This window comes from Mustela putorius, unplaced genomic scaffold, assembly GCF_011764305.1.
Source record: "Mustela putorius furo isolate JIRA1106 unplaced genomic scaffold, ASM1176430v1.1 tig00003870_pilon_pilon_pilon, whole genome shotgun sequence".
NCBI lineage: Eukaryota > Metazoa > Chordata > Mammalia > Carnivora > Mustelidae > Mustela > Mustela putorius.
In genome coordinates, this window is record NW_025422022.1 from 10,403,307 (window position 1) to 10,426,674 (window position 23,368).

Sequence of the window (23,368 nt, forward strand, 5' to 3'; positions counted from 1 at the left end):
TTTTTTAAATTCCCTCATTCCTTATCTTTTGCTATCACATTGTTGTAGCCTTTGTTTTGATTGATTCCTCATGTCAAGATGGCCATGTTGAAATGAGTCTATTCTTTGGTTGACTCTTTAGCTATCTTAACTCCTATTGTAACAACTCAGATACTCTTTCAACGTGAAATCTTCCTGATTGCTAAGGTGCGGTTTATGCCTAATAATACCAGTTACACTGTCACCAGGCCATGACAAGAAGGACAAGCATTATGGGAAGTAAGGGACTGTTGTCACCCACGGTGGGGGCACCTTCACCGAAAGGTTAGCGACCACAGGGAGTCATGTCTAAGGTTGAAGCTGTGAGTTTGAGGATTGCCCCCAGTTTGCCGGACGAAGAGGAAGAGCTAGTGTGCGTCGCTATAAGGAAAGACACGTGAATCTAGAAGAAACCAGGAAGACGTAGTTATGCCTGTCCCCCAGCGTCCTTCCTCCGCTCGCTGTCTCTGCTCCAACACGTGGCTCTCTCCGTCCATCCTTCCCATCAGGGCCACCGCGTCGCTTCCCCCGGAACCCCGCTTCTGGCCTAATTTGATCGGACGCGAGAATCCCCGCCCAGATGCCCCCGGTGGCAGCCATTCACTGAACTTACAATTCACACTTGCTTCGTGACGACCCGAACAACGGCTCCCCCAGAGCCCAGCACAGAACCTGGCATGGAGCTGGCCTTCCACCAATAATTTGTAAAATGAACAAACGCATTTATTTAAATATTTGATTATGTATTTTTTTCTATTTTATTGATTTTTCTCTCCCTCCCTCCCCACGCGTGTTCCATAAATGAATTCACACTTGGATGGGACCGAGGATCTTGCCGCTGTTTCTAAGAACCATGCCCGCACGCGACAAGGGTGACGTCATCTCCGCCGATTACATTACTCTCTGCTATATGCAGCGAAGTCCCCAATAGCCTGTCCTTGGAAAGTAGGTTCAGAGCAGAGCCGGCACTAGACCCCAGATCCCCTAACTCCTGAGCTGTTTGTGCTTTGCCCTAATGATGCCGGAGTATGATTTTCCTGCCCGATCTCACTTTCAAAGCCGAAGCACCTCCTCACCGCACGTGTCCTCTGGGAGGGAGGGCTTAGCTCCATTTGGTCGCTGGGATCGGCCTCAATGTTCTCAGACCCTTTTAGGAGACCTGATACATAAACAGGAGCCTCCCTTGAAAGCATGTGTGTTTGACTCTCGGGCCGCCCAGCTAACAGAATTTGCTCTGCCTGTAGTTCAGTCTCTTGTCCTTTTGTCCCCCTCCAAACGTGACCCATCAGAAAAAACAAAAACAAAAAAGCCAGGGCAGAACCAGCAACGGGTCTGGTGACGGGATCAGGGGGCTTCTCAGCACAGCCGGTGGGGAACGTTCTGCAGATCCTTCTGGGCACAGGACTTCTGGGATACAAGCTCTACCTTAAATCAGGAGCTTTTTCAAAACCTACTGACCCACAGCTTTGGTGGCATCCAGAGCCCAAGCCCCAACAAGGGGTCCCATAAAGCTGAGCGCATGTCCCTACAAACCAAGCGAGGATTCTGGGGGCAGATGGAAAGGTGAGGTAGAGCCCCCAAGCAGCTCGTTCTGAGCGGAGTCTGCATTCCAGAGCGATGACACAGTTTCCTCCCGGGGTCTGACGGTGCTATTTTAGGAAAGACTTTGAGACTCCAGAGTCCCAATTTAGAGCCTCCAATATTGCAAATCGCCAGATATACAGCAGGCCCCTTGTCAATGGGAAGAAACAGCATCTTCATGGGACATTCCGAAGAGAAAATGACTAGCGAACATGACCTTGTTCTTATAAACTGAACTACGCTTTGGAATACAGTTGCCAGCCGTTTCCAGGGTGCTGTCGACATCACCAGCCGGTGTCTGACCGGAAATCCTGGGGCCTCGAAGCCCGTGTCCTCCCCAGAGCATCTGTGGTGATGCGGTTGGGCTCTCAAGGATCCAGGGCAGGAAGGAGAACTGCGGGCGACAGGAAGTGTTCAGTGTCAACCGTTTGCACTCGGTGGCCATGGACTTTCTGTTTTCACTCCGGATCTCCTGAGGTTCCGTGGTGTAAACGCCTTGCCGACCAGACGCACCGGTGCCGAAACTCAGGGAGGAAGGGCGGCGTGTGCTCCTGGGGCAGCGCCCCTCACGTCCCAGTGCAGGCCCCGTAGGAGCCCCAGACCCCTTCCACAACCTTCTCCCACGGTGTGTGTGGCTCATCCCTGGAGCTCTATCTGCCCAGACCGGCTTGTACTACTCCGCGGGGCCCTGCCCGCTCTCTGGTGACTTCTGCCAGGCCTTGGGGCCACCAGCATCGGTCCCCGCCCCCCACTGTTGCATCACGGCCCAGGGACGCCCCTGCTATGATGTCGCACTTGCTGCGGCCCCATGACTTGCCAGCCTTGGGAGTAGCCCTTATGTTCCTGCTCCTTTGTCCTGCCCCGTCTAAGGCAGCTCTGGTGGGGATGGGTGGGGACAAGAAGAAGAGCATCTATTGTTCGCGGACAAGCCTCGCTGTCTCGCGTCTCCCCGGGGCCATGAACCTCTTTATGTCCTCCCTGGTTCTGCACAAACATGGCAAGAAGCGAGCTCTTGCCCTGGGGCTTGGGGGCGGGGGAGGCAGAGGCCACACTCCCCGAAGCGAGGAGGCCACCTGAAAGAAAGGGACCTCTGTGACCAGAAGCATCCACGGGCCCGGAGGCCCCAGAGGCCCCAGAGGAGCAGGGGCTGGGGAGGGGCCGAGGATGAGAGGAAGGAGGAGGGTCAGCCTGGCGTGACGTGACGCCGGGTGCCTTTCCTGGGGTTGAAATTGAGGAACCGAGGAGGCGGCGGTGGTCAGAGTCGGTCTCGCAGCGCACAGGATGGGGCAAGAGCTCCCGCCACTCACTCCGTCTCATGCGTCTACCAGGGCCGGGGAGATTAATGACCCAAGGAGGATATGATATGGTCCAAAAACTTTTCCTGGATTTTTTCCGCAGGCGGCTGAGCCAGAGGCCAACAGCAGAGGAATTGGAGCAGAGGAACATTCTAAAACGTAAGTGACTCAGCCCGTGGTGGTCGCTGATGCTGTGTGGTGGCTTTGGGTCCTGTGCAGGGTGCGGGCCACAAGGTCTTTCCCTTGGGCCTGTGTGGAAACGCCTGAGAACGGCTCTGATGGCTGATGAGGGACCCTGGTGTGTGAGAGCATCCTGGGCGGCCTCCCCGTGGAGGAGACAAACCCGAGCCCACTGGGCCCATTGGAAGTTTCCTGGCCCACAAGGACCACCTTCTCCTCTGTGGGCTGTGAAGTCAGAGAAGCTGCAATATTAGAGCCAGTGAACTCACTAAATGACGGTGGGCAGAATCCGGGTCACCTTCAAGCCAGAATTGACTTAAAAACCACAAATACTGTATCGAGGGCTAAAATAAGGCAGACGGCCGTTTGAAAGCGGGGGCTGGAAACCTGACTTTCCGCGGCAGCCGGCTGCTGCTGATAACCCCCCTCTTCCTTTGAACATTAAAAGTAGAGTCTAGGAAAGCATTTCCAAGTGAGAATGCTTCACGTCCCCCCCTCAGGACTCCGGCAGCTGGGCCATAGCCAGCCGGCCGAGTGCTGTCCCCCAAGAGTGCCTCGCCGTCACTCTGGCCAGGGGGAGGGACGATGAAGGAGCAGAGATACTCGAATAGAAAGCGGGAATCCACTTGGTGCATCTGAGGGTCACCAGGGCTGCTCCATGGGGGGACAGAGGGGGAGATGTTCAATGATTGACAAAACAGAACTGTCTGCCCACGTCTGTCCCTTCATTACCACTCATCAAAGCTCTCAAGATGGGTCAACAAACAGTTTCTAGTTCAACTCGTGACCCTTTCTCCCCACACACACCCACTTCTAATTTCTCTCTAGAGAAGAGAAACTCACGCTATGCAGAGTTTCCCGGGAACGCCATACCCTGGGCTCGCAGGTGCGCAGAGACACGTCCACACGCGCACACGCGCACACACACACAATCACATGAAACATCAGTCTGAGGGGCTGGATATTTCCACTGAGACCAAACTAAAATGTTCTGGATCTTCCTTTTCTACTCGTCCCGACTGTGGTCTGGGGACTTGGTCAGTTTTGAATGGTTTTGCTGAGGGTGAGCTGCCGCATTTCCCCTGGGGAGGGCTGGGCGGAGCGGGGTGGCCCAGCGAGGCGGGCCTCGGTCTGCCTCCCGCCTCCTGGCCCCAGACGGGCTGCCTCCTCCTCAGCTCTCAGCGGGCGCGGTTTTTGGGACTGGCCTCCTCAGTGCTGCCTGCATCTCACATAACTCCTAGGTCTCTAGGAATGTGTGTGTATATTTCTTTTTTTTTTTTTTTTTTAAGATTTTATTTGACAGACTGAGATCACAAGTAGGCAGAGAGAGAAAGGAAAGCAGGCTCCCCGCTGAGCAGAGAGCCCGATGCGGGGCTCGATCCCAGAACCCTGGGATGATGACCTGAGCCAAAGGTAGAGGCTTTAACCCACTGAGCCACCCAGGCGCCCTGTATATTTCTTTCTAACCGAGAGGAGTCCTTAGCAGTTTCAAAGCTTCCTATGCTGTAAAAGGGATGAGAAGTTTTTCAGATGATTTCCACGGCCGGGGAAGCGTGTGGCCTGCGTGAGATCTCCCTTTCTGCCCCAATCGGAGCCCTGATCCACTGTAACCTTTCTGTTGTTGGAGAGAAAGAAAAGCAGGTGGCCCAGGTGTCCATGTGTCCCGGAAGCAGGGGATTGCGCAGACGTTCTTCCTTCCCCTCTACCTCTTCATGCCCGCACCTACCCAATAGGCGTCTGTAGTTTTCTGGAGGAATCTTGGTACAGGGGCTGTGCTGTGTGGGGGCCCCCAACCTGCCCCCAGCCAGAGAGGCTGCAGCTCTGGGGGACCGTTCAAGTCTCAGAAACCAGTGCTTCTCTCGGCAAGGGCTCGGGTTGGGGAAGCAGCAGGTGGAGCCTGTTCCGTGCCCAGCTCCCTGGGAGCCCACAGGCGGGTGCCTCATCTGGAAAGAGACTCAGATGTCAGAGGCGGCCACTTGCAGCGTCTAGTAAGCCTGCGGGGCTTAGAGTCAGGCAACCCAAGTGGGGACTTGAGGACATTGTTCCCAGGGTCCCCTTTTGTTCTAGTCCCTCTTCCTTCTTACCCATGCAAATAGCCAAATTAAAGAACTGCCTGACCAAGTTCAAGCAGGTTGATCGTTTCAGTTTTGAAACTTTTTAGAAATGAACATCTATTTCCCATTAACTCTTTCTCCCTTGGGTTCTAGAACATTGTTTTTTCCTAAGATTTTTTTTTTTTTTTAATCTCCCTTCTATGGAACCAGAAACTTCATGGCATGAGAAAACCCCCTCACACAAATTATCCTGAGCCTGACTTTCTGAGCTGTAAGTCACTCGAGGGGCTGTCTGTGTGAGGGGTGCTGGGGAGAGGGAGGTCGCGTCTCTGCAGCAGAGCCTGGAGGGTCTGAGGCCGCCTCCCAGCCCCCCTGCCGGCCCCCAGGGGCAGTGCTGGCTTTGTCCAGCGGCCAATGAGACACTGTGCACATTCGAGCACATAATGAGCGCACTCTGATGGTGGCGGCAGGAGACGACATCACGGCCCTTTCCTGGCCTCTCTTCCCACTTGTCTAATGGGGTTGTCTCGGTGCCCTCTGCCCGAGAATTCATGACCCTGAGTTTGTAAATGGCTTTGAACTAAAGGTATAGATTCCAGCGGTGGTCACATGTGGCCCCGCCCCGCCCCACAGGGGGACCCTAGAAACACACATGGGCGAGGGCAGCTCCGCGCTGGCTCGGGGCTCTGGGGGGGCTTGTGGGGTGAGGATGCCCCGACGGGAGTCTGAGGCCAGGACCCGGGAGTGAGGAGGAGGGGCCGGCCCCACGCGACACATGCTGGGGGAAGAGGCCGCTTATTCCAGCAAGCCAAAAAGGAGCTTGGCTGTCTAACAAGTTAGCAGGTAGCGTCACGGCGTGTGACGAGCCACTTAACTCCCTTGGCTTTTACATCCTCGTTTACATTTAGATATGGCGGCCTCTTGGGCCCCTCAAGACCCTACTGTCTATTGAGCCCACACATGGTAAGGGAGAGCCCCCGCCCCAGCGGCCCCCTGGGTCCTCACCCTCCAGGCTTCCGTCCCCCTGGCCACCTGTAGATGGCGCCCGTCTGCGGTCTCCCTTCTTTCTGCTGGAGTCGTTCATACTAAGATGTTAACGGCTGGCTGGCTCGTTTCGTGAGTTTTTATCCAAGAGAAACTTGCGTTTTTAAAGGGAACGCTGGGCGAGAGATAAGATCTTTAAGTCCAGAGGAAGGACCTCTCTCTTGTATGGAGGAGGGACCCCTATAGGGCTTGCTGCACTAGGGTCCTCTGGTGATGACAGCCCACTGTAGGATGTGGACATTTCTGATGTCCCCGTATAAGATCCTGAACCTCCCCCCCCGCCATCCCCGCCCAGGGAGTCATAGCAGTCAAATTGTTCACCTGGGGCTGTCACTGAGGGCCTGAGTTCAGCTCTAACCTGCCATTGTCCCTCCCAGTGGGAAGTGTGGCCACCTTCAGGGTGTGTGGCCTCTGGCTGTGGTGGTTGTTGCCAGAGCTGGCAAGGAGGAGCCGGGTGGGACCCACTTCTGTGCACAGGGGCTTCCCTCTTTTAAAGACCTGTCCTATCCTGAGATGACCGAATCTCAAGGGTGTGCTGATCTGATGACTTACGAAACATAATTTAACAATAGTAATTTCAAAATGAGAGTCTAAGTGCCCAGGGTGGTCTGAAGGCCACCTCGAGGGAGATTGCTTTCATTAACGTCCTTCTAAAGTCCGGGGTGAGCAGCAGAGACCCTCCTTGACACGGTTGGATGGACAGTATTAGGCTTAGACCCATGCCTCCATCCCAGAGCACAGGAGGAAAGTGACGTACCCACAGCCGCCCGCTTCGCTCACAAGGATAAATAAGCCCACACGTCCTGGCCTCCATCTCTCTGCTCCAGTCCCCAGACCCTCTTACCTACGGCTCTTTAAACATCTGATGAGTAATCCGCCCACACATTAAGCTGAGAACGTTTAGACTCCGAGGTCTTCTATCCCCAGACACTCTTTAAAAAGTCTAAATGCAGGCAATTGTGTCCCACACTCTGGCCTCCCACCTGCTCTGTGGACTTCTTGGAAGATTCAAAGAATTAATGGAATCAGGGCTTGCGAAAGGTGAGCGTATTTTGGAATTCCTCCACGCAGTCGGGGCTGCGTTTGGCGTTAGCCGTGCCTTATTTTGTTTCTGCAGCAAGTGGGAGGCGCCCCCACGAGCCAGCCTCTTCCCCTGTCCCCACAGAGCACGAGACACGAGGCCACATCACAATGAGTCCCCGTCCGGCCGTCGCTGGGAGGCCCAGGGCAGAGTTGAACGGGCCCAGGTCTTGTCTAAAGCAGGGAATCTCCCCAGATGCCCGCCCCCCCCAACAGCACCCCCTCCCCCACTTGTAGGACCTATGTCCTTGTGCCGAAACCACACGTCCCAGACCAGCATTTCTCCTGAGGACTTGAAACCTCCCCACGTGGCATAAAGAAAGCAAAGTGAGAAGGCCAGCCAGCTCACCATCCATGTGAAAGTGCAGGCCATTGGGGAAGCATCCCACAGGCAGGAGGGTGGCCAGGAAAGAGGACAGGAGCTCACGACCCCCTTTCCCAAGGGGCTCGGGGCTCGGCCTAGAGCCCGCAGACTTTCAGAGGATACACCTGTGTGCGACACTGTTCCCCAGAACCAAAAGCTTCTCCCCTGTTTCCTGCAGCTCGGAATGAACAGGAGGAACAAGAGGAGAAGAGAGAGATCAAGAGGAGGTTAACTCGAAAGGTGAGCGGCTTTTCCAGGTGGGCGCTGGGACAGGTCAGGGTGGGCCCCGGTGGCGGTGCAGCTGGAAGCCCTCTCCATGGTCCTGCTCCCCGGGCGTGAGAGCGAGCGGCTCTGCACGCAGCAGCTCCTGTCCCGGGGACGGTGGTCAGCTCAGGGTCAGGACCTGCCGTCCTTCCGGCTGGTGACATTCTGTTGCCGGACTTTGTGGCACCCACCCCCCTCAGACAGCTTGACGGCCAGTGCCTTATACTTTCAATCACAGAGAATATTTTGTTTTTTAAAAATTCACCAAATTCCCTAAAAATTCACCACCCCAAGCTTTGGAAATTCATTGTCAAAATCAGTAGTTCAAATATAACGCAGTCACGTGCCTGAGAGTTTCCCTTGCCTCTGAGACTATTGCTTACCTATTGGCTGAGAACCGAATGACTGCATTATGCCAAGTCCAGTCTGAATTACTGATTAGGAAAATGCCAAAAGTACTGATAAATTTACCGAAGATGTTTGAAAAGCACTTCAGGCCATAAGGCTAGAATTTTTATGTACTTTAACCCCAAAAATAGATGGCCTGGCAGCTCAAAGTAGACCCAGAAATGGATCTAATTCTGTACGAGTGGCCCTAATAACAGACTCTTATTTGAACCTGTTCTTGGATGGCGATGAGGAGTTTAATTAATTGATAGCACGTAAGACATAATACTATCTTCTGTCTGACTAAAGTGTTTTTAATCAGCCTCCTACAGTGACCATCATGAGAGAAAGATACTCAAATCTTAGAGACAGTTAAGAGATCCATTAAAATTAATTTTTAAAGGTTTATTCATGGATTTTGTCTCCCTAGAAATATTACATAAAGGAAGAAATTCAGAGATTCTAAAACACCATACCACTTACTAGGGTGATGATTTGTGTCTCTTGGACTTTCTCTCCCTTAGGGCAACCCAAACATCTGGTGACAAGCCAGATGGCTCCCCAGTTATCAGGAGTAGGAGAAACATACCTGAAGGGCCAGGTGATGGGCTGCACCCCCTCGGTGGGGACCTCGAAAGAGAGCTAGGTGACCTTCATTTGGGTGCCCTCACCCAAGGCACAGGCTGATTTTCCGAGTCCCTCAGAGCCCCGGTCCTTGGGCGCAGGGCAACCCCCCCTTCCTGAGCCTGGGCAGTGAGAGGGTCTGGGCAAGGGGCCCAAGCTTAAGGGTGCCCTTGAAATGACCAGGGTATCCAGAGCAGGCTGGTAATGACCTCTCCTTTCTCATACAGAAAAGCCTAGACATTCAGAAAAAAAACTTCAAATCAAATTGTCAACAGGTTCACTGGGGTTGATTGCTGGGCCCAGAAATTGCCCTGAACTTGAGGGGTTTCTTGCTAAAAACTCGCAATAGGAAAATACTGAAGCATACGCTTCGTTCTTACAGAAACTCAGCGAACGGCATCACTTGGCAGCAGAGCAAGGGAAGGGGGAGGCTGCGAGGGATAGGCACCCCCAGAGAGCCCCTCGCTTTTGCAGGGCTCCAAGAGAGAACTGGCTCGTCTTCCTCCCCATGAGGAAAACTGCCTGAGAATGTCAGCACCTGCCTTCCCCGGGACTAGCTCCGGGAATGGAAAATAGTGAGTTTAAGGGAAGGGAGAACAGTTTTTTATGGGAGAGGCTGGAAGGAGCTTCTACCTCTGTTCTTGCTATAGCTGACGGGAGCCTGCCCGCAGGTAGCGGATTCTGTAAGGCCTCCCGGCCCCGGCCTGGTGCTTCCCCTCCGGATCCTCGAGCATAGCGAGACCACATGCCAGTGGTGGCGGCCACTATTCAGTTACCCGCCACCCGAGGATTTCCTCAGTACGGTCCCATTTACTTTTAATGTACTGCTGAGAAAAATGGACCCCAGAAGCGGATGCTGACCGCAACACACCATTCTTTTTCTTCAGCCAAATTGAGACTAACCTAAAAAATGACAGGCTCTGTCTTTTAAGGGATGCCAGCCTACCGCTTTCAGAAAGGATGCTCGCTAGCTGCACGAATGGATGGGCAGAAGGAAGGGGGGAGGGAAAGACAGAGGGGAGGAGGGGCGTGCACGCGCGTCCAGTTGTACTAATAGTGGGATTTGGGTCTCAAGTAGTTTACTCTAAAGTACCTGGTTTCAAGTGATATTTCTGCCATAGATTAGAACACAAGTTGACCAACCCCTTCTGCCAGCCCACCATCCCCGGAAACCTGACTTGAGCCGCAAAGATCATTTCCTCATCGTCTGAGGAAGGAGGTCCATCAGCCAGCAGCCCGACGCCCCTCTGGGCACCGAGGAGCGGGGGCACAAGCTGGTGCTCAAGGGAGTGGGCAGGGGGGGTGGTCACTGGGTAGCTGGCCTCCAAGCTGCCTGAGACGCTCCCAGGGAAAGACGCTCCCTCGGAGCACATGGGTACAGCGCCCTATTGATTTGGAGAGATGCTGTCTAGAGTCTCCGTGGGACTCAGGCATGACAAATAGTCCCTGACCTTTAGATCTAACATTCCGTCTTTCTGTTCACTCTGGACTTCGCTGTCCAGTCTATTAGTAAAATATCCAGATCGTGATTTCCAGAAAACACAACTAGAAATTTCATGCTTAGCCTTGTCCTGGTCACGGTGCACTTAGAAATTAACGCTGTTTGTCTAGCACCCCGTGGTACATCTTGCCCAAGAAAAGCAAGGGATTTCGAGTGGGTGTCCTGTAGCGGGGAAAATACGAAATCGGTGAACGTTTGTACTTTCACGATAGTGCAGAAGCTGCTAAAGAAAGAGCGACGGTGTCCCTCCAGAAGAAGTCAACTTAGTGGCAGGAAATGAGAATAGAAAGGTCAGCCTGGTGCTGTGCAAGTACAGAGGGAGGGTGCCAGCCACGGGGCCAGGGAGAAGGTCTTCTGCGTGGTGCAGCCCAGCCCTGCCGACCCATCCCGTGGGCCTGGCCCCCGGCTTCCCTAGCACGAACCCAGCCTCGCTCTGCATGTGGGGACCGGCTTTTCAACGTAAACTTCTCGGGGAGCAGGGTCCCCTCGGACCTCCTCAGTGGTGCCTGAACACCCCTGAATCTGCGTGGTGTTTGCATGTACACCCTCTGTGTCTCACACACACATGCACACACATGCAAACTGATTTACAGACTCAGCCTGCAGAGTGCACTCAATCTGACACGTGGTCGTGCACTTACAAAACCAAAATGGGACAAGAGTGTGGGGTAAGATGTCACCTGCTGGGAGAAGGGACACAGGTGTGGGAAGACGCGCACCCACGCAGGCAGCCAAGTGGCTTGTAAGAGGCGCTGCGGTGTCGCTAAGGGACTGTCTGGCTGTCCGTCCGGATCAGCCAGTAGGCAGGTGCCACCAGGAAAAACCAGGCTCGTCTATCTCAGGGTCCTGGGGAAGGCCCAGGCGTCTGAAGCCCTAGGTCCCTAGCCGCGGCCCGTCCCTCACTTGCCAGGGGAGGTGCTGGTGGCCTCTCACCGTCCCCTGGAAAGTCACAGGCCAGGTCGTCTAAGCTGCTCTGGCTGATGGGGCCCATCTCTCCTTCCCTGCAGCTCAGCCAAAGACCCACAGTGGAAGAACTTCGAGAAAGAAAGATCCTCATCCGTTTCAGCGACTATGTGGAGGTGGCAGACGCTCAGGACTACGACCGCAGGGCCGACAAGCCGTGGACCCGCCTCACCGCCGCCGACAAAGTAAGCAGAGAGCGAGGGGTGGGGTGCTGGGTCCTCGTGCCTCAGTTTGCCCTGCGTGGGCTTTCCCGCCTGCTGCCAAGAGCCCGCAGCGAGAGCAGCAGCGGAGCCGAGGTCCCGGGGTCCCTAGGGGAGTGCGGAGTGGCCGCGGGGCCTGCGGAAGGCGCTGCTTCCCCAGCTCCTTTCCCCCGGGGCTCCAGGCTCTCTGCGGAGCAGAGTGCTCACTGAGCTGCCTCGCCCTGCCACGGGGAAGGCACAAGACAGTCCCGTAACAGCACGGCCAGAGGCAAGGCAGCCTGGGAGGCTGGGCCCAGAGGAGCAGAGGAGCGCCCATGCAGGCACACAACGGTCCACGAGCGCGGGGCCCCACACTCAGCGCAGACCTTCTGGGAAGGGGACCCTGTCCTCGGCACCCGCCAAGGCTCACACAGCCAAAAAGAAACCAGCTCACTGTGTCTGCCGTTATTACAACCGCACAGTAGAAACGGGACAGATCACAGATGGCAAAACCTGCCTCGCTGTGCTGCCCCCTTGTCCATTTGGAAAACAAAGAGTAACCTGACGTTGAGTTTGTTTTATAGGAAATAGCGGCATCATTCTTGGGGTGCCTGGGTGGCTCAGTCGGTTAGGCACCTTCAGGTCTTGATCTTGGTATGGTGGGTGCAGGCCCCTCCGGGAGGGACACCTCATTCTTACCTGTCCGCTGGACCACGTATCACAATGAACCTCTGCTTCGTAACCCTTTGTGACTCTAGTCCAGTCATCCTGAGGGACTGGAGAGCTAAGGGCATTTAAAAAAAAAAAAAAAAGTCTAAATTAATGACTACATCCAATGTGCAAGAGACACCGGGGGCCTCTCTTGAAGAGTCCTGCCTTCGTCCCATGAAGTCCCAGGGCCAGTGGCTTTTATAAGAAAGCGAGGCCCACTTTTATAAGTGGCGAGGTCCTCCGCAGCAACACTCTGGCCTCGGACCGATCGCAGGGAGCGTGAATGCAGGCAAGCTGCTACACTTGGGTGGGAATGGTGGGGCCCGAGGCAGACTTTCCAGAAGGGTTTCCCACGTGGCAGGTCTCCTGCACAGGTCCTGGTGAATGGCAGCCTCTGCCCTCCTTTTAAACGTAGCACCCCTCTCTTCCCTGTGCAGGCAGCTGTGGCGGGGGACCCCAGGGACTGGACCCACCATCCACTAGACACAGACCCAAAGACCCAGTCCCCAGGTAGTTGTGTCATGTAAACAGGAATGGAGGAAGGGACCTTGCCCTTTGGTTCACCCTCGGACCGCAGTGTGCTTGCTGACCAAGGATGAGGGGGATCAGCAGAATTCAGGGGACAGGACAGCGTGACCCCACGCACGTGCCGAAACTGTGCGGAGCAGGCAGAGAGGGAACCCTCTACTTCCGCACAGGCTGCTTCGGCAGAGGAATAGGAAGTGGTGCCCCGAGGCTGATAAACAGGCACATGGGGCACCCGCCTTCTCTGGGGGGAGCCCGGCTGACCCCACCTAAAGAATTTCAGCCCCCGGGGAGGAAGTGATGCCAGGGACCTTCTGTCCCACTCAGTCCTCACCACTCCTGGCCGTCTGATGCCCTCCCCTCGGCCACAGCTCCTCTCTGTGGGCAGTGCTGGAAGGAGGTGGCCGTTCACACACAGCCCATGACCTTGGTCATGGCACAGATGTCCTCAGTCAACAGAGCTGTAAACGAGTGAGTGCTTTGGAATCAAAGTGGGGCGATCACCTATTCCCTTGATTTGAGGAATGTGACCCACACCTTCTAGAAAGATCCATCTTGAGGTGTCCCGTGCTTGTGGTGAGCTCAAAGTGTTTACCTAAGGAAGACGAGAGGTTGACATTTAAATGTGCCCTTAAGACCCCGGACGTGTGGGGCAGATCTGTGCGGCCTGCATGGCGGTGCTCGTGGAGAGAGAAGACTGTTTGGGCAATATGCCAGATCTCACCATTTGTCATTTACATTTAGCGAGAGGGGGATACTTAGTAGGTTCTGGGGGATTTTTTTTCCCGTCCCAGTGAAGAGTTCATTTTCTGTACTTTGTGTCTTATGGCTTTGTCCAAGAAAAGAGAACGTAAAGACGAACTCCTTTCCGTCTGCCTCTGCTGCATACTCACGGGCCTCTCTCCATTCCAGGCTGCCATTCGAAAGGAGCTCAATGAATTTAAAAGCACTGAAATGGAAGTTCATGAATTGAGTAGACATTTAACAAGGTTAGTGTTATCGAGGGGTCCTTGATCCGCTTTTCCAGCTCACGCTGTAATACTTGCTTCCAGACTGAAACTCCCCCATCTGCCGCTGGGTCGCAGGAGGGGGCGCAGGTGTGGGGGGGGTGAAAGGTCAGCGTGAAGTTCCCCTGCGGTTCTGAAGCTCGGGGATGGAGCACGACAGCCCAGGTTAAGTGGAACCTTCGGAAAAGTCTAGATTTTAAATTATCCAAACGAAAGACCTGATTCAAGATCTTAAGTGCTAGAGCCACCAGTAATGCCAGACAGGTCTTTATGGAAACTGGAGCTGAGAAGAAAAGACCACTGACAGTTTATAGCCAAACCTGGGCAACAATGCCAAATCCCTATGGCACTTCCAAGGTGGGTTCGCTCCCGTGATTCCATGTCCCCCTGTCCACCTTTGGGGAAACAAGCACAGAGAGATTCAAGGGGCTGATAAAAGGCCACGTGGCTAGTGACAGTGACAGAGTCATCAACTCCGTTCTTATGACTCATACCGAACAGTGCCTAGGTGACCATTTTAGAGAAACAGAATGTACCAGCTCTGTAGTGCGTGGACTCGGGGACACAGGTTGGCCACTCCACCCAGCTGCGGGCCAGCAGGGCCGTCCAGTGGGACCCCCAGGAGCTCTGGAGTAAACCACTCAGAATCAAAGGTGAACCCCATGGGCCCCAAGGGCTGGAGGAGTGCTGCAGGCGTGTGCCCTCGGGTGGAGGTTTAACCAGATTCAACCCAGCACTTGCGAGCAATGGGGCATCTGAGGCTGGGAAGCTCAGACCAGGGAATCTGGCTCCTTTAATAGCCTCTCAGTCTTGATCTAATTATTTGTTTTCCCAGGTTTCACCGACCTTAACAGTCAAATTCCTCCTGAGTGCTATGCTGTCTTCAAAACATAAATTTATAAGAACCATAAGTGCTGGTATTTATTCACTTCCCCATTATGATGTAAATCTTCTGAACTGCCTTTTTTTAAAAAAGAAGAAGAAAAATAAAAGGAAACGTGATCAGGATTCTCTTTGCGAAAATGCGATGGTCACCGCTTGGCGGTCAGAGCCACTGGCGCGACCGCGGATACTGAGGTCCCCAGCGGGCCAGACGGAAGACGGCCTCTCCAACCAGGCCCGGCGGGCCAGCCTCCTTGAGGCTCGTTTAGGCCCCAGCGAACCTCGTCCCCTGGAGTGTGTGTCACCTGGGTCCAAAGAAAGCCAAGGCAGTGGGTTTGGCCTGGAACGGACTGTGCAAAGCAAACGGTCAGGTGGACCTTCTAGACTTGGCCAGATACACTGGCTTTAGGCGTGGCGTCCGGCTCGGGGGCCGCTGCGGGGGAGCACTAGCCTCGGTGGCCCCCGTCCCTTCTCTCTCTTCAGCCATCATCCAGACAGAGAACAAAAGGGAAGATGCTTTTCTGGGGGAGTCTGTGGTTGACCGTCGGTCCCCAGAGTGTGTGTGCCCCAGGTGTGGAAGGCCACCACGGAGCGCCTAGCCTGTCCCCGCAGACTAAGCTTAGCTGCCTTCTAGGGAGCTCTGGTTTAGAAGGGGAAAGCAGTCATCTGCTCAGTTCAAGTGAACTGACCCATCAGTGTCAAAAAAGCCCAATGTCGCGGGTGATCTGACGCACTTGGCCACCGCTGTGGTGCTCCTATGGTACTCGTGCGTCCGAGGGTAAGGACCCTGTTGAGGACAGAAAGGCTGGGGTACGAGACTGCTTGGCTGGTGTTCCTTATTTTCTCTGTGCACCCTGGGGCCGGGGACTGTGTGGCCTGGACATAGTGAAGAGCCTCCGAGTCTAGGACCCGTGCATGCCAGCCAGAGCCCCGGCTTGCAGGACTGGCGTCCGGCCACAGATGGATGGGTCCTCCAGAACCATTCGATGGCCTTCTAGTCTCCTTTCTTTGCACTGACGAGTTTCTGCAGAAGAGCTTCAGGGTTTGGCACATGGCAGAACCGCGCCAACACCAGCCACGCCTGCCCACGCTGTACCTTCCCACTCCGCTCTGGAGAGACCCCTTCCTCTCCCTCATGGTGCTGGTAAGGCTGATTGGAGGTGTAGCTCTCACTGTCCCATGCGCTTGGGACCACAGAAGACAGTGCTCTTTTGACAGAGGGACACCGAAGATAGGATGTGCAGTGAGGAAGGACAGCCCCCAAGCCCCAACAACTATCTTAACGAGGCCCTTTGCAGCTTCTTCTGTTTTCCTTCCTGACAGACCTCGTAGGGCCCTCGGCTCCACAGCTCTGCCTGGCCTTCTGGAGTGGTCTCCCAGTTACCGCCATCTCTCCAGGTAATGGCTCGCTCCCCTCCACATGTGCCCAAGAGTTAGTTGCCAGATTGGCCTTCACAAAAAAGGAGTTACCCAGTTCCCACCCCCAAAACGTGTGGGAAGCGTTACTCTGGGGACCCACACCCCTCCGGGAGGCCATTCATTTCGCTTCCGGCAGGCATTCATGGCTCCAACAGCTGGCATTGAAGCCAGGAGCTGGGCCTATTTTGGGGGGGAGCTCAGGGCAGTTCTTGAGGCGGTGCCCACTGTCCACTTTCCTCGTAGCACTTGGAGTGAGCACGCCACTGCCCTGCCCCACGAGGGGCACCATCACTAGATGCTTTTCTCTTTGAATGTTGAGTCTGAGTAGTTAACTGCCGTGGGAAGGTATCGTTCAGGGAAAACACGGTCGGGATTTTAGTGTGGCTGTAAACACAGCCTTCCCGAAACGCTTACTGACGATTGAATGTGCAAATGGTATGACGAAAGATGTCTTTTGGGCTCTTTCGTTTGACTTCTTGATAGCAGGCATTGTTCCAGGCAGAAGTGCCTGCCTTGCCAGGATTCGAGTCCGAGCTTCCTGTAACTCCCAGCTGGCCTTGTGCGGCTCCCAGGGCCCTGGTGTGCTGGTCAGGCCTTTGCCGGGCCCAGGAGCGAGTCCTAAGGGAACTCCTTGCCTGGACTCCTCCTTCGAAGGCCAGCGGCTTCTCTGCTGGCTTCCGTTCTTGGGCCTCTGAGGCCCAAGGAACGTGACGCCCAAATCGATTCCCCTGTGGCCAGCCAGCAGCCCAGGTATCCTGCCCAAAGTGCCCTCCTGTTGCAGTCCACGTTGAGCACGGAAGACAGGGAACACAATTTCCACTTCCATTCCTGCAGAGCACCCTCTTTGAGAAGTTAGTTGCGGGAATTAGGGGTGAACCTTCCACACCCCTGAGATCTCGCCCGCCACCATCAAAGTGGGCTACTTAAAGCCCAGTTTAGGGGGCTCGGCCACCTCAGTGGGCCACAGGATGGGGCATCTGCTGTCTCTTTCCTGCCGTGAAATCTTGAGGTCTTTACAGAAATCTATCCAAATTTCTCTTCTGCCGTAGCGTTAGGACAACTGGAAGATATTACAAAAAAAAAAAAAAAAAAAAAAAGGCGAGATAGGCTGGATGGTTTTAAATGCATCCCTTTTCTTAAAAAGCTGCAGTTCTCAAAGGTCTTGTGCATATACGTCCCCAATGGAGCCTTTTGTCATTTGGATTAGCATGAGAGGAAACGTGAAATCTCTCAAATCTAAAGGTTTCCCTCTCGAAATCAGACATTGCCCCTCCGCACCCCCACCATCTGTGACGGAAGGGACTGCCATCGGCCTACTTGCTCTTTCAAAATTGCTGATCTTTTCCTCTCCAAAGGCCCTCAAAGCCCTGTAAAACTTTTAAAACTTTAGCCTTTATGTCAAATTAGAGAAACCAAACAATGTGATGGTAGATGTGATAAAAACCTGAGTTTATTTTTCTCCCGCTTATGAACGTGTATTTATATTTGCCGAATGAATATCGTGGTGTGTGCTTCAATGAATGGGATGTCAGGCTCTCCCTGTGCACGGCGGTGGGTGGAGGTCACCTTAAATGACTTTTTCTTCCCATCTGTCTGTCAATCCCCAAACTAGTTGCTTTTTCCAGTTGCTTCCCGGGTGTCTGTACATAGTTTGTCTTTGTATAGGAGCGCTCTCCTGTGTTCGAATTTAACAGATGATGGCTGTATGAGGAAGACCATGTAAACAGAATACAAACTAAACTGGATCTCTATGGCCTAGGTTTTGTACATACAGAAACTGCATGGTATTTAAATTATTGTTTGTCTCTGATGATGTATGCAGTTTCTTTAAAAACAAATCCAAAAAAAAAAAAAAGTCTAAAAAAACAACCATTTCTTGACTCCTGTGTGTTTTGTCCACCATTGAAGATAGTTTGGCTGAGGACAGGGTTTGGGAGGAAGGCAGGTCAGTCCATCAGCAAACAGTAAGAGTTATGGAGACAGAAAACCACCTCCTGCATGGGCTGGTACCCGGTGGCGGGGGTGGGGGTGGGGGGAGGGAGGCTGACTGCACAGAAATTTGAGTTCTTCGACTTTGAAAGATACAGCGCCCAACTGTCTGTTCTTGAATAATCGTGAATAAGGAATATAAATTAACTGTTAAATCCCTCAGAGTCATCTCTGCAATGTCCGATATCAGCTCTGTGAAGCAGCAGGGGGGGGGGTCACTGCCCCCAAAGCAAAAGCCCAAAACTACCTGGTTTTTGAGTACGAACTTACCTCTATCTCCAGGAGAAGTCTTATGTATTTGTAAAGCTCAGAGCTTTATCACTTAACTTTCCGGTCGTCATTTTGTCTTTTCAAAGGTTCTGGGGAGAGCGAGAGGGCCTTCAGTGCTTGCTGGCTGCATTTTAGGTGTGTGGGGCGGGGGGTTACTGGACATCGTGTGTTGGGCCCAGCAGCAGAAGAGGAGCCTACCGCAGTCCTGCCGCCACGCACCACTCCTAGGAATCGCGCTGGAGGTCTCAAAGCACAGATGTCAACCCGGGAAGTCTGCGTGGGCCTGAGATTTCTGCATGTCTAGCTAGCTCTCAGGACATCTGATGCTGCTGGCCCAGGAATCCTGCTGCTGAGTAGCGAGGACGTGAAAGAATGAAGGGAACTGCTTTTCCCTCGCCTGGGAGTTTCCAGGCTCAGAAGAGCCTAGGGGCCGCTTGCACTGCTTATTTCTCTATAAGCAGAGGCCACAAAGCCCCCATGGGGGTTGTTGGCCTTCAGCAGTATGGTGCCAGGGGGTGCACGCTCTCCCCTGTGCTGGCAGATGGGCCCCGTAGCAAGAGTCGCAATATCAGAGACAGCCAGCAGTGACAGGTTTTCAGGGTTCAGGCCGAGAGCTTTGCCCCCCATTCTGCTCACCCCAGAGCTCTCTGACTTGAATACATCTCATTGGCAAAACCACACTACACACTACAGTTACCCAAGGGAGTGAGAGACCTCTAAAAAAAAAAAAAAAAAAAAGCTTTGGTATCACCCTAATAGGCTCTGCCCTGCAAGAGCGAAGGAAACTGACCATCCTGAGGGAGCCCTCTCTGAAGTAAACAAAGGTTATGGCTACACATTCCCCATAGGTAGAGGCTGCCACTGTGTCTGTCCATCCATTAGATCTGGTTCGTCATCCTCAGACAAGTGGTGGCTGTCTCACAACACATAACTGAGCAATGTGGCCAAGTCTCTCACTCACTCACTCTAGGCCTCAACTTTCTCATCTGGCAAATGGGAACACAGATGTCCTATGCTATCAACTAGCACAGCAGCTTTCTACAACTTGGGCTTATCTGAATTTTAAGACAATAAGCCCTTAGGAAAGAGTAAGCTTTAAACAAGTCCTGCCAGGGCAGTCTCTTGGAGAACAGTTTGGATTCCTCTCCTTCAGACCACCTGCAAGTCTGACACACATGCCTGCCTCCACTCCTTGCCTTAGGTTGGCCTCCTGGAGGTCCTGCTGGTGGTGCGACCTGCGCCCTCCCCCATGTGCCCTTGGGGGGCTCATCCCGAAGCTGGTATCAATCAGACTGCCCTGTGCTGTCCTGCCTCCCCTTCGTCCCTGCAAACCACCTGGGAGACGGCGGGGGGCCTGCTCTCTTTCCTCTACTACACCAACTTTGGGGCTGCATCAGTGATGTGCTCACACCTGATCACTGATTGAAAGGACAGGTTTGGCACCAGAAACACTCTCTAACTGGCTCCCTACAGGTCCTTAGCACTCCGCTGGCCTCAGACGAACCACAAATCTATACAGCTCAGATCTACCCTGAGCTCCTGGCCTGGGTTTCCAAATGTCACAAAGCAGCAGTGTAGCACAGATGTTAGGAACATAAGGTGCTGCCCCATAGCAGGACACCCTGGGACCTCCTGCCCCACCAGGTCACACCCTGTAGGGAGCCCCTGAGGACCCGAGGGCTTCACCTGCCTTGACTAGGCCACCCTCTTCCCATGCAAAGCATTCTGGGACCCTCCAGCCCACATCGCACTGCAGCCGCAGCTACTCACCAGGGTACCCTCTACAGGGAGCAGTCCAGCACCCCCTGGTCTGTGCCCACCTTGGCTCCAGCTGCCCCATCAGGGTACCCTCTGCATGGAACACCAAGGGACACCCCAGCCCATGCCCACTTCAGCTTAGGCCATTCCACCACAGCAACTCAAGCACTGTCCTGGGACACCCCCCTCCCCACCCCCCTCACCCCCTGCCATCCCCAGTCCATGCTAACCACAGCTCTAGCCAAAGTCACGAGGCGCACACAGTCTACACAGGGGATGACCATACACAAAACTATTCCTTCAAATTTAGAAGTAGCTGCTCCCCCTAATTCATATAAACAAACACAAAGTCAAGCAAAATGAGAAGACAGAGGCATATGCTCCAAACAAAAGAACAAGATAAAACCTCAGAAAAAGAAAAGGAAATGAAGATAATCAATGTACCTGATAAAAAGTTTGAAGTAATGGTCATTAAGATGCTCACAGGCCTAGGAAGAAGAGTGAATAAATTGAGACTTTAAACAGGAGAAAGAAAACATGAAAAAGAACCAGAGTTGAAGAATACAATAACTGAAATGAAAAATACACTAGAGGCAATCAACAGTAGATTAAAGGATGCACAACAGATCCGCAATCTGGAAAACAGGGTAATAAAGAGCACACACGACAAAGCAGGAAAGAATGTCCAATGGAAAAAAGACAGCCTTTTCAATAAATGGTGCTGGGAAAATTGGACAGCCACATGCAGAAAAATGAAATTGGACCATTTCCTTACACCACACACAAAAATAGACTCAAAATGGATGAAGGACCTCAATGTACGAAAGGAATCCATCAAAATCCTTGAGAACACGGGCAGCAACCTCTTCGACCTCTGCCGCAGCAACATCCTCCTAGGAACAACGCAAAAGGCAAGGGAAGCAAGGGAAAAAATGAACTACTGGGATTTCATCAAGATCAAAAGCTTTTGCACAGCAAAGGAAACAGTTAACAAAATCAAAAGACAACTGACAGAATGGGAGAAGATATTTGCAAACGACATATCAGATAAAGGACTAGTGTCCAGAATCTATAAAGAACTTAGCAAACTCAACACCCAAAGAACAAATAATCCAATCAAGAAATGGGCAGAAGACATGAACAGACATTTCTGCAAAGAAGACATCCAGATGGCCAACAGACACATGAAAAAGTGCTCCATATCACTCGGCATCAGGGAAATACAAATCAAAACCACAATGAGATATCACCTCACACCAGTCAGAATGGCTAAAATCAACAAGTCAGGAAATGACAGATGCTGGCGAGGATGCGGAGAAAGGGGAACCCTCCTCCACTGTTGGTGGGAATGCAAGCTGGTCCAGCCACTCTGGAAAACAGCATGGAGGTTCCTCAAAATGTTGAAAATAGAACTGCCCTATGACCCAGCAATTGCACTATTGGGTATTTACCCTAAAGATACAAATGTAGTGATCCAAAGGGACACATGCACCCGAATGTTTATAGCAGCAATGTCCACAATAGCCAAACTATGGAAAGAACCTAGATGTCCATCAACAGATGAATGGATCAAGAAGATGTGGTATATATACACAATGGAATACTATGCAGCCATCAAAAGAAATGAAATCTTGCCATTTGCAACAACATGGATGGAACTAGAGCGTATCATGCTTAGCGAAATAAGTCAAGCAGAGAAAGACAACTATCATATGATCTCCCTGATATGAGGAAGTGGTGATGCAACATGGAGGCTTAAGTGGGTAGAAGAATAAATGAAACAAGATGGGATTGGGAGGGAGACAAACCATAAGTGACTCTTAATCTCACAAAACAAACTGAGGGTTGCCGGGGGGAGGGGGTTTGGGAGAAGGGGGTGGGATTATGGACATTGGGGAGGGTATGTGATTTGGTGAGTGCTGTGAAGTGTGTAAACCTGGTGATTCACAGACCTGTACCCCTGGGGATAAAAATATATGTTTATAAAAATAAAAAAATTAAAAAAAAAAAAAAAAAAAAAAAAAGAGCACACAAACTCCACAGCAAAAATAAAATAGAATTTTAAAAATGAAGATAGGTTAAAGGATCTCTTGAACAATATGTCCAGCAAACAAACATTGGCCTTATAGGGCCGCAGAAGGAGAGAAGAGAGAGGGACAGAAAACTTGAAGGAGTGATAGCTGAAAACTTCCCTAACTGGAGAAGGAACCAGATTCAGGAACCAGAGAGGATTCCAAAACACAAACAGGTCAACACCACACATGATAATTAAAAGGTCAAAGATTAAAGATAGAGAAATTTAAGAGAGATGTAACAAGTTACACACAAAAGAAACTCTGTAAGACTATTTGCTGATTTTTTCAGCAGAAAGAAACTTTGCAGGCCAGCAGTGAGTGGCATGACATATTCAAACTGCTAAAAGAAAAAAAATTACAATCAAGAATACTCTACACAGCAAGATTATGATTTAGAATTGAAGGAGAGAGCCTTTCCCCACCCCCCACACACACGCAAAAAAAGTTGGAAGAGTTCATCATCACTAAAGCAGCCTTATGAGAAATCTTAAAAGAACCTCTCAAGCGGAAAAGAAAAGGCCATAATTAAAAGAAAAATATGAAAGGAAAAAATTTCATGGGTAAAAGCAAACATTCAGTAAAGGTAGTAAAGCAATCACTTACAAAACTAGTATGAAGGGAAAAAAAACTAGTATAAAGGCTAAAAAACAAAAATATTAACAGGAATTAACTAAAAAATTTTAGGGTAATCACAAAATTTTTAAGAATGTAAAATATACAAACAAAATGAAGAGGAATTAAAAATACAGCTCTTTTAGAATATATTCAAACTTAAGTGACCACCAACTGACATATATTCAGGATGAAGTAGGACTATATGTTAACTATATGTGAGGTTTATATGAACCTCATGGAATCAAACACCAAACACCTATAATAGATACACAAAAAATAAATCCAAAGAAAGCTAAGCAAAATAATAAGAAGGCCATCAATCACAAGAGAGCAAGAGAAGAAGCAGGGAGAACTATGAAAACATCTAATAGACAACAAAATGGCAATAAATACATACCTATCAAGAATTACTTTTTTTTTAAAGATTTTATTTATTTATTTGACAGAGATCACAAGTAGATGGAGAGGCAGGCGGGGGGGGGGCAGGCTCCCCGCTGAGCAGAGAGCCCGATGTGGGACCCGATCCCAGGACCCTGAGATCACGACCCGAGCCGAAGGCAGCGGCCCAACCCACTGAGCCACC

At 52.0% G+C, this 23,368-nt stretch overlaps 1 protein-coding gene across 10 annotated transcripts in view; it reads left to right on the forward strand.

Moving 5' to 3' along the window:
* PHACTR1 (phosphatase and actin regulator 1) overlaps positions 1–17,950 on the forward strand; it is a 550,281-nt gene extending 532,331 nt beyond the window's left edge. For all 10 annotated transcript variants that reach the window (XM_045066953.1, XM_013056847.2, XM_045066954.1 and 7 more), the window contains 5 exons: positions 2,998–3,053; positions 7,795–7,856; positions 11,400–11,540; positions 13,683–13,759; positions 14,613–17,950. In XM_045066953.1, coding sequence (XP_044922888.1) covers positions 2,998–3,053; positions 7,795–7,856; positions 11,400–11,540; positions 13,683–13,759; positions 14,613–14,628 — 352 coding nt within the window. In that variant the 3' untranslated portion in view covers positions 14,629–17,950. The remainder of the gene's footprint in view (positions 1–2,997; positions 3,054–7,794; positions 7,857–11,399; positions 11,541–13,682; positions 13,760–14,612) is intronic.
* The last annotated feature ends 5,418 nt before the right edge of the window (positions 17,951–23,368 follow it).